The 11,677-nt window shown below is 39.4% G+C and overlaps 1 protein-coding gene across 1 annotated transcript in view; it reads left to right on the forward strand.

Annotated features, from left to right (window-relative positions):
- Nucleotides 1–11,283, forward strand: part of znhit6 (zinc finger HIT-type containing 6) — a 62,038-nt gene extending 50,755 nt beyond the window's left edge. Inside the window, exons 10-11 of the mRNA XM_061884054.1 lie at nt 5,597–5,721; nt 10,728–11,283. Of these exons, the coding sequence (XP_061740038.1) occupies nt 5,597–5,721; nt 10,728–11,188 (586 nt within the window). The 3' untranslated portion in view covers nt 11,189–11,283. The remainder of the gene's footprint in view (nt 1–5,596; nt 5,722–10,727) is intronic.
- The last annotated feature ends 394 nt before the right edge of the window (nt 11,284–11,677 follow it).

Below are 11,677 nucleotides of genomic sequence, written 5' to 3' on the forward strand. Positions count from 1 at the left end.
GTTGTGTTTATTCTGCATAGTACACTTAAAATAATTATGACCATATCTAGGAATTGATATGATGGGAATTTTTTCCGATTGTTTGCTTGATGCTTTGATAAACTGAACGCATCATATACATGGTACTATATTGTGACGTTATGAGCCAGGGAAAAAAAGAACTACCCTACCCAGCATGCAACAGGAGTGACGAGCATGCGCAGTAGCCCGGTATAGGTTGTGTCGCCATGACGGCATTTTGTATGTTGTGATATGCACGCTCTGAAAGCAAACGTTAAGAACTCAGCCAACACTCCTAGTCTGCATTATTGATAAATAGACAGACAACACATATTCTCCGCTGCTTCACAGGCCGCTGGATGTAGCTGGCAAAGTATTCCCATGCTAGCTAGCCATTCTAGCAAGCACGCGTCATTCAGTCCAAAATGGCCCGATCCATCCACATTCAGAATTGTCTGGCGGTCGTAAGTGATCCCGGAGTGACCACGCTGTAAGCCAGCCATGAAATTTGCAGAATTTTCCGGTATTTTTGCCAAATGTTCCATCTTTACCAAGAGCCCCTCGACCCCGAAGCCCGTCCGGGCGAGGCCATCTTTTTAAGAAAAGGCGTTAACAAAATAATAGTATGTAAACAACATACGCAAATGTGCGATAAAATAATTTTCGGCGTTAATAGATTGATGAGTTAACTCGTAATTAACGCATTAATTTGCCCATATATATATATATATATATATATATATATATATATATATATATATATATACATATATATTTATTAAAGGTAAATTGAGCAAATTGGCTATTTCTGGCAGTTTATTTAAGTGTGTATCAAACTGGTAGCCCTTCGCATTAATCAGTACCCAAGAAGTAGCTCTTGGTTTCTAGTGACTGTGGAGATTCTGCAGAGTCCACTCTGTTCACATCCCTCAAGTCTGGTAGCACCTTAATGAGGACAAAAGGATGGATGGATTAATATTGGTGTGATATAGTTGAGCTATGTATTACAAATTTATAAAACATAAACTTCAAGAGCTATTTACAAAATAAGATAAAAATGAATGGCTTGTTGAATAATTTACTAAAGAAACGTATTCGGAACCTGCTTCAATAAAGAAACCCTTATGCAAAAGTGGACATTCAGCCAGTCATCCTCTGACTGGAAATGATGAAAATGCAAGAGTCATTCCCACCTCTCTAAATGTTTGTTTTATGTTTTAATATTATAATGTTTTCCACTCCCAACATCCAAATGTTGTCCTCATTTTTCTGTCTGTTAATCAAATCATACAGAACACCAACACCTGTTGACGAGACAGAGATACTCCATTTGCTGCCAAAAATGTTTTAACAACTCCAAAACAATAACTACCCTGTCTGTCTGCACTTTCGCTTACAAATTTGTGGTAAACACCCAGCAGCTTTTCTGACCTTGTCTGTTTGTCAGGTTGCCCTACGGCTAGTTCAGGTCTGAGCAACATTGCTTGATTACTTGGATGTAATGTTATTTTAATTGCAATGTATTAAGGCCAACAAATAATTGCGCTTAAATCCTGGGGATTTTAATGGCAAAAAATGTCCTGAGGATATTTTTCCCTGAACATACTGCAATTAAATATAACTGTAATATAATTTGAAAAACAACGTGTTCCGTCCATACTTCCACTTAGCCAAATTATAATTTGAAATTTAGTGAATATTTTTACTTGATGTTTTTTTCTACTAATGTTTGCATTAAGAGAGTGGATTTTTTAACATATTACTGTTGCATTGTTTTGTACAAAACCTGAGCTTGGTGTATAATAAAAAAATATGTGAATTGTATCTAAGTAAAGTATTTGTTCCGAACCAGTCCTGCAGGAATGTCTGAAAACTCTAACAATTTAGTTATGAGATCATGTCAAGTGATCTGCAACTCCATATCCATGCCCAGGGGGAAGGCTTCTTGGAAGATAGTCCACCCGTGAAAACCTGCAAATGTCACGTTGTAGGAAAGCGCTTTGATTGGCCTATTGAGTGGGTGTCTTCTTGGGCGGTTCACAGTCTCCGTGTGCTTTTAGCAAAACAAACAAAAGATCCTCAACCTTATTTTTTGTTGGTTTTGACAGATGGTGGGGACGGTGCCAATTGCAGTTTAACTCCAACCTTATATTTGCATTGTCTTTTGTGAGTGTAAAAGCAATCCATGTCCACCGACAATCCAATTAATTATTCAGACTTGTGATTTATTGCCATCCCTAACGTTTGACAGGGCTACTTGCACGGAATATTCATGTCATCCCAAACAAGTAGCTTGTTTTGTAGTATGAGAGCAGCTCCACAAGACTTCTGTCTAATCCATCTAGGAACTTTAGCTGGTTACAGATAATGGTGTCCCGAAAACCACTTTTTCACTTCCTATACTTTACCAATATCGGAGCCTTGAGTATTGGCCAATACCAATAGTGAGCCAATATCAACATACATACTTTTATTAGTTTGTAATGTGGAATGTTCATAAAAAAAAAGGCTTGCTCAAGTTAATTTACGCAAACAGAAAACAATAGTAGGTATGAAAAACACTGACCTATTTTTATTTACAGGTTGGAATGGACTTATGCTGTCTTTAAAGGCCTACTGAAATGAGATGTTCTTATTTAAACGGGGATAGCAGGTCCATTCTATGTGTCATACTTGATCATTTCGCGATATTGCCATATTTTTGCTGAAAGGATTTAGTAGAGAACATCGACGATAACGTTCGCAACTTTTGGTCGCTAACAGAAAAGCCCTACTTTTACCGGAAGTCGCAGACGATGACGTCACCCGTTGATGGCTCCTCACATTGTGTTTAATGGGAGCCTACAACAAAAAGAGCTATTCGTACCGAGAAAACGCCAATTTCCCCATTAATTAGACCGAGGATGAAAGATTCGTGTTTGAGGATATTGATAGCGACGGACTAGAAAAAAAAAAAAATGCGTCTGCATTGGGACGGATTCAGATGTTTTTAGACACATTTACTTGGATAATTCTGGAAAATCTCTTATCTTTCTATTGTGTTGCTAGTGTTTTAGTGAGTTTAACAGTACCTGCTAGTCGGACGTGTGTGTCCACGGGTGTGTTGACGCCAGTGTCTCAGGGAAGTCGACGGAAGCTTTATGGACGGCGCAACATTTAGCTGATCTCCGGTAGGAAGTGACTTTTTACCACAATTTTCTCACCAAAAACTGCTGGTTGACATTTGGTCGGGATCCATGTTCGCTTGACCGCTCTGATCCATAGTAAAGTTTCACCTCCAGGAATTTTAAACAAGGAATCACCGTGTGTTTGTGTGGCTTAAGGCTAAAGCTTCCCAACTCCATCTTTCTACTTTGACTTCTCCAATATTAATGAAAATATTGCAAGAGATTTAGCAACACAGATCTCCAAAATACTGTGTAATTATGCGGTTAAAGCAGACGACTTTTAGCTGTGTGTGTGTGTGCAGCGCATTTCTTAACAGTCCGTTACGTCACGCGTACACGTCATCATTCCGCGACGTTTTCAAGAAGAAACTCCCTGGAAATTTAAAATTGCAATTTAGTAAACTAAAAAGGCCGTATTGGCATGTGTTGCAATGTTAATATTTCATCATTGATATATAAACTATCAGACTGCGTGGTGGGTAGTAGTGGGTTTCAGTAGGCCTTTAAGTGGTAATTGTTTTTGGTGACAGCCATGTTAATTAATTTGGTTGGGATTTTGACACAGTAAGTTGAATACTGACAAGTTTGTTACTGGATACTTTCTGATAAGTTTCTGCCTTGGAGACTATGTATCTGTCAGTATTGCATTTTTTGGACTATAAGGCACATTTAAAATCTTTTAATTTTCTCTACAATCGACAGAGTGCCTTATAACGTGATGCGCCCAATGTACCTATTGATTCTGGTTGTGCTTACCGACCTCGAAACAATTTTATGTGGTAAGTGTGACCAGTAGAAGGCAGTCACACATCAGAGATATGTTCACTGCAGGTTGAAGCCTGTTAAAAAAATTACGCTAACAAGTAGCCGTAACAAGGCAACACCAAAACTGTGATGTTTCATCGAGAATGTTTTAGTACGATTTTGGTAAGCTACGAAGCCGTACACCTTGATGGAATGCGGAACATTACGGCTACAGTAGTCGTACATACTGTTACAACGTACGGGTATTATTATGGTGAGTGTATAAGGACCCCAAAATGGCACCTACTAAGAGACGTTATCTGGTGTTTGGTAATGCAATATTTTGCATAACCAACTTTTCTTATCTATTGGTACCTGCCGATGTGTATTTGGGATATTTGGGGCGGCATGGCGTAGTGGGTAGTGCGGCCGTGCCAGAAACCTGAGGGTTGCAGGTTCGCTTCCCACCTATTGACATCCAAATCGCTGCTGTTGTGTCCTTGGGCAGGACACTTCACCCTTATCCCCGGTGCCGCTCACAATGGTGAATGAATGATGAATGAATGATTAGTGGTGGTCGGAGGGGCCGTAGGCGCAAACTGGCAGCCACGCTTCCGTCAGTCTACCCCAGGGCAGCTGTGGCTACAGATGTAGCTTACCACCACCAGGTGTGAATGAATGATGGGTTCCCATTTCACTGTGAGCGCTATGAATATCTAACAATAGAAAAGCACGATATACAATTCTAATCCATTGTATTGTTATTATTATTATTATTATATGCATAAGTCCAGAAAATTTGTGCGCGTCCACCATTGTTCAATAAGCTCCTTCTTTTTCTCTATTCTCTTTTTGTGGGGCATTCATCCTCAGCTGTTGCCATTTCTAACATAAAGTAGTGTATGGTTTGAACTTGTATCTGTCAGTAGACTCGCTATGGAAGCTCTAAAAACTACCGGTACAACAAAGGTGAAGGGGAGAAGGCGCTGTTGAAGTGGAGCCAAGTAAATAACACAGCCCACAAAACGGTGCAGCCTAAAGAGATGGTCTGAAAACGGCTTAAAGATGGTCTGGAAAACATAATCTATGCAATATTTTGACCAAAGAACCCCGATTACACGTTATGTAGACCACAAGAAAGTATTTTATATTTAGAAAAAAAATCATAATATGACCCCCTGAATACGCATTATAATTTGGCGCGCCTTTTGTATATAAATAGACCTGAATAGACAACATCCGCAGTGTGCCTTATAATCCAGTGCACCCTAGGGCCGAAAAATACGGTATCTATAATTATTTGATCATTTTATATTTTGACAAATGTCATGTTTAGTCTTCAACACTGTTTTACTTATGTGACACTTAAGTATATCTAGCTTGTGTGCAATTGTTTTTAGCTTTAGTGTAACGGCTAGCTTTTTAATAGCCTATTGCCTACCATGTTTACATATTGTAAATAATTAAGACAAGGCCTGCTTGTATCAGAGCGCTAATATGGGATATTTTTGATCTAAGCCAAAATAATCAGATTTTGCTGACTTTGGACCGAAAGCAGATCAGGACACTCTCTTGTTACAAACATGTAAAATGACATAACAGATTTGGTCTAAATGTCATTTGGTTTCACTTAACCAACAGACTTAAATCATCTTTGTGCTTGCTTCTAATGTGATCTGGAAAAGGTACCACAAGTTGGAGATACAGAAGAGCCTAAGAGACAACTTGAGCTACAAAATACTGATTGAGTATCCTGTACTCCATGTCGCACTGAGGGCTCATTGGAAGGACTTCCCGTTGAAAGGTCCAGGTAAAGAATTCATTATTCAAAACACAATGAATTAAGTTCTTATCTAATGTCAGCACTTGTCTTTTTATCTTAAAAAAAACAAACAAGCAATTGTACAGTTCTTTCTTGATGCTTTGCTTCATAAAATTGTTTTGTTGAACACCTATGACCGCGTGGAGATGAGAAATAATTGGACCAAAAATAATTCCAACGGGATTGTCTCATGAACTTGGTTTCTCCAACAGAGACTGTAAATATTCCCCCCGCCTCTTAGTTTTCACCACGGCAACGTGCTACACTAACAGAAAAGTGTGCTCTGCATAGCATCACAGACTCCAGTTGAACCTCAGCAGCAAACATGGCCAGAGAGAGGATCAAATACGGCTTACTGTTGAATATAATGACCTCATAAGATGTGGAGTGACATGAAAGGAGTGAGTGTGCTTATGTCACCTGTATGTTACTCCTCAGTGTGCGCCATGTCCTTGTGGAGAAAAAACACATCTGTTTTGCTGAACAGGAGAGCTTGGCGATATGGGAAAGGAAATCGTATCACAATATATTTTTTTCATCAGTCAGTATCAAAATGTATTACTTAATACCGTATTTTTCGGATTATAAATCGCTCCGGAGTATACGTTGCATTGGTCGAAAATGCATAATAAAGAAGGAAAAAAAACGATATATGTCGCACTGTCACATTTTTGGGGGAAATTTATTTAATAAAATCCAACACCAAGAATAGACATTTGAAAGGCAATTTAAAATAAATAAAGAATAGTGAACAACAGGCTGAGTAAGTGTACGTTATATGACGCATAAATAACTAACTGAGAAGGTGCCTGGTATGTTAACGTAACATATTATGGTAAGAGTCATTCAAATAACTATAACATATAGAACATGCTATACGTTTACCAAACAATCTGTCACTCCTAATCGATAAATCCGATGAAATCTTCTTCCTCGATGTCTCTTCTAAACAACTCTGCCAACTCCAAAGGTATGCGCCGCTTCCTCTTGTCGTTTTCTGCTGCATATTTCACTACGTCCAGCTTGTAATCTGCAGTACATGATTTCCTTTTCGGTCCAATTTTTGTTCAGCCCTTCTCAGTTTTGATAAATTACCGCCAACGATGAAATGATCCATTTTAATAGCTACAACAGTAGCATACAGCAGTTAGCATTCCATGACCTACAATGCACTTCTGCCATGACCCTCCCCCGCCGAATTCTTATTGGTTGATGTGTGTGTGACGATTGCAGACATTTTTCTCCGTCTCTTCCGCGAATGAGATAAATAATATTTTTGGATATTTTACGGTAATATGTTAATAATTTCACACACAAGTCGCTCCGGAGTTTATGTCGCACGCCCGGCCAAACTATGAAAAAAAACTGCGACTTATAGTCCGAAAAATACGGTAAATTAAATCCCTATTTTTTCATGTTTAAATGTTGCATTGCCAATAAAAGAGATGTGAAGACAGAAGGTTTTTTTTGCTTCAAACATGCATTTTTGTTAAGGGTAAAACATGACAGATGTACTGGAGAACATGATAAAATTGTTTCGGATGCACTCTTTCAATATCTTACACCACCATTTTTTTATAGATTGTGTAATAGTTAGATGCATGTTACACCACAAAAATAAGCATTGTTTACTGTACTCTAAAAATGTATACAAACCATGAACTCACTTCTGGCAAGTCTTTAACCCTTGTGCAAGCCTAATATTGACTATTCACACTTATTCTTAGAATCCAAAAGGGACCCGCTGATAAAAGTGTCATCTGTCAGCAATAATTGGATATTTCTGTTTGTAATCTTTTAACAACTTCAGATCTATCTGCTGATAAATGGTTTTTTTTATGTATAATTATTGATTTATTTGTATGTTTAATTGGCCTTCTTGTCAAAATATAACTTTTTTATACTGCAACATTTTTGATGCCAAGTGGAACTTTTAAGGTTGGGTAAATACAGCCTTGAATAGGTAAAAAAATCAGGACAACTTTGCTTTTCATACCGTTGACCATTAGACAAATACATTTGTACAGTGCCAACTAAGCTAGAATGACAGCGAAAACAGACACAACTTAGTTGAGTTCACACAATCTTTTATATATAACTGCCCAAGATCATTTCGATTGCATCGCAGTTTAACTCATTTACGCTCATCAAAGCTCAGAAAATGATGTCTCATTATTTTTGGTGCCATCTGTTGGTTAAGGAGGCGCAATTACACTGAAACTTGATGATCTTGTTTTTCCAATAGCCAAGAATGAGATTAATTTGGTTCTCATGTAAAAAAATAAAAAGCATCATGATACACCAGGATTACAGCTTGTTTAAAAATATCAGTCACAATGGCAGTAAATGGGGCCGTAACAGTTCTTAAAGGCCTACTGAAATGAGATTTTCTTATTTAAACGGAGATAGCAGGTCCATTCTATGTGTCATACTTGATCATTTTGCGATATTGCCATGTTTTTGCTGAAAGGATTTAGTAGAGAACATCCACGATAAACTTCGCAACTTTCGGTGCTAAGAGAAATGCCCGACCTCTCCCACCAATCAATCAATCAATCAATCAATGTTTACTTATATAGCCCTAAATCACTAGTGTCTCAAAGGGCTCCCATAAGTCGCAGACGATGACGTCACCCGTTTGAGGGCTCCTCACATCCTCACATTGTTTTTAATGGGAGTCTCCAACAAAAATTGCTATTCGGACCGAGAAAACGACAATTTCCCCATTAATTTGAGCGAGGATGAAAGATTTGTGGTTGAGGATATTGATAGCGACGGACTAGGAAAAAAAAAAAAAAGTTAAAATAAACAACGCGATTGCATTGGGACGGATTCCCATGTTTTTAGACTCATGGGATAATTCTGGGAAATCCCTTATCTTTCTATTGTGTTGCTAGTGTTTTAGTGAGTTAAATAGTACCTGATAGTCTCCACGGGTGTTTTGACGCGCAGTGTCTCAGGGGAGTCGGCGGCAGCTATGGACGACACAAGCTCAGCTTTTCTCCGGTAAGAAGCGACTTTTTAACCACAATTTTCTCACCGAAACCTGCTGGTTGTCATTCCGTCTTGATTCATGTTCGCGTGACCGCGCTCTGATCCATAGTAACGTTTCACCTCCAGGAATTTTAAACAAGGAATCACAGTGTGTTTGTGTGGCTAAAGGCTAAAGCTTCCCAACTCCATCTTTCTACTGTGACTTCTCCAATATTAATTGAACAAATTGCAAAAGATTCAGCAACACAGATCTCCAAAATACTGTATAATTATGCGGTTAAAGCAGACGACTTTTAGCTGTGTGTGTGTGCAGCGCTCATACTTCCTAAAAACCTGTGACGTCTTACGTACACGTCATCATTACACGACGTTTCCAGGACGAAACTCCCGGGAAATTTAAAATTGTAATTTAGTAAACTAAAAAGGCCGTGTTGGCATGTGTTGCAATGTTAATATTTCATCATTGATATATAAACTATCAGACTGCGTGTTGGGTAGTAGTGGGTTTCAGTAGGCCTTTAAGAAAAAGCGTGTATACTTCATTTTTATATTCTAGTCTAATAGTGTTGCAATCAAAAACCCAATGCAATTTTATTTAAAAAAAATCGGTAAAGAAAAGAAAAAACTCCCGTTAACCTAAAAACTGAACAATCGTCACATTAGGAACACGTGAACATTTTACACATCTTGTTGGATACAATTTGTCCTATCCCCACTATTTTAAGCCGCCAACTTCACTCACTTCACTCGGCCAAGTTTAATGACAAAGTAAAAACCTCTCTTTCACCTTGGCTACTACATAATAGCTTTGTGCTGTGCTGCTCAGGTTGCTGGAATCACGTGGACAAATTGTCCCTCATTAGTATTGAGGAAAGGTTTTGCAATATACTGTATTGTTTTATTGCCCAGCCCTACTGCACAGTATGATCAAGTTTAGCTACTGACTCAGATGGACTTGTTTTTTTGTAATAGACCACAGTATCACCCTTCTATCAGACCCATTCTGGCTGAATGACGAATTGAGTTATTCTGGTCCGTGTTTGTGTGTGCCCTCAATGATAAGGCGTTGCTGTGCTGCCGTTTTGGTGTAATGTTAGTCAAAGAAGCATCCTGATAATTGCTCAAGCTCCGGCCTGGGAAGCTGGACAGAAAATGATAACAAGCGATCAGATACTGTGACAGCAGCTTACGCAGCGAGGATAAAGGCTTTAGAGGCTCTCAGGCTCCACTGCACAGCAGGAGGAGGCATCCAGTATCCTGCTTTAAAGTACATTTGCAATACTTTTGACACGGAAAGAGAATCCTTCGGTAAGAGGTCGTGAACCAGATTTAGGTGGAGTAGTTGGACTCAACACAACACAACGATTGATTGGATCTTTCAAACAAGCTATAAAAGTTATTTTTTCGTACATTGGGTTCGGCCACCTTCCTACATTTTTATCCAACAAGCCTAAACAAAGCAATTGCTGAGACCTTTTGAGTAGAGGAGATTACATGTTGAGTGATGGCGTGTTGGCCAGGAGGTCAGTGATGTCAGGTGTGACAGGCGCCCATCCAAAAGAAGTACTTATGTAAACAGGAGAGGCAAACTGCAAAAGAAGGTAGAAGCCAAGACAAAAATTGATTCACAACTTTTATTCTTTTTACAAGGACAATGTGTGTAATGTTTCCTCTGCCTTTTGTTTTAAACACACTTCTTTAAAAGTAAAACTAGTGTTGTCACAGGCTTTCTTTCTCACATGTCCTCCCTGTTTCATTACATAACTAATAGCTTGGCACGTTGCCCCATCCTAAGCACCAGCAAGGGGCCAAAGCATAGCGTCATCCTTCCCATCCTGCCTGAACTGTCCCTCATTTTCACCATCCATGTTTACACAAGACTCTCGCTGTGCTGGAGCAAAGTCATCACGGCAAATCATTTGGCCATCATTTTCTAACCAACTGCCAATATTTGATCTCGCTGTCTTTTTTTATACACAAATGGGATTGTATTGTTTCAGCTGAGGTCGCGTCAGCTTGTGAAAAGTCCGCAACAAAGAGTCAAGCAAGCCAGGACCAGAGACGATCTTCCCCTCTCCCGAATGGTTCTCGAAACACCAACCTCGCCATGGCACAGTCCAGCCCTGAAACGGAGCCCCCGCAAAAGAAAAGGGCAAAGACGGAATTAGAGGAGGGAGAGATCGAGGACAGTGATGATGAAGATGAGAACACTGGGAAAAATAGCAGCACGTCCATTAAGATATGTGCTGGTGCCAGCAGCCTTGTTAATTCCATGGACATGAACAAAGATGGACTGATAGACAGAGAGGATGATAATTGTATTAATAAAGTCGCCAACACTGTTGATGACAATGGGGATGCCAGAGAGAGTTCAGAGGTCAGCATGGCTGAGAATGCTATGAAAGAGCCTCTTTCTATCCATCAGTCTGTTATTACTCCCAGCAGCCCTGAGTTGGAGTGACACAGTCCAATTTGCATGTGCTCACAAGTTTTGTTGGTATCATGTAACCTTTTTTTATCTTAGTTTCTTCAATAAATACATATTATTTTAATGTATTAGTGCCATATGTCTGATTTAAATCTCAGCTCCATTTTCTTCCTCTGCCTGGCCTCTACAACTTTATTCACCATCGTATTTCGTAACAGAATTACCGTCATTTACAAACTGCAGGCCGCTACCTTTTTCCCACACTTTAAACCAGGGGTCTCAAACATGCGGCCCGCGGGCCAATTGCGGCCCACGAGACGTTATTATGCGGCCCGCGCTTTGATATGACAATTTAATGTTGGTGCGTCCCGCGAGTTCATAATTTAATATGAATGCCGCTTGACAGCGTCATTCTTGCCAACGTCCCCAATTTTCCCGGGAGACCCCTGAATTTCAGGGCACCAATTCTCTCGAAGTCCCAATCAATTTTTACCAGATCAACAATATTCAGGGGAGTGCCAT

The sequence above is a fragment of the Nerophis ophidion genome, linkage group LG22, assembly GCF_033978795.1.
Source record: "Nerophis ophidion isolate RoL-2023_Sa linkage group LG22, RoL_Noph_v1.0, whole genome shotgun sequence".
NCBI classification, from domain to species: domain Eukaryota; kingdom Metazoa; phylum Chordata; class Actinopteri; order Syngnathiformes; family Syngnathidae; genus Nerophis; species Nerophis ophidion.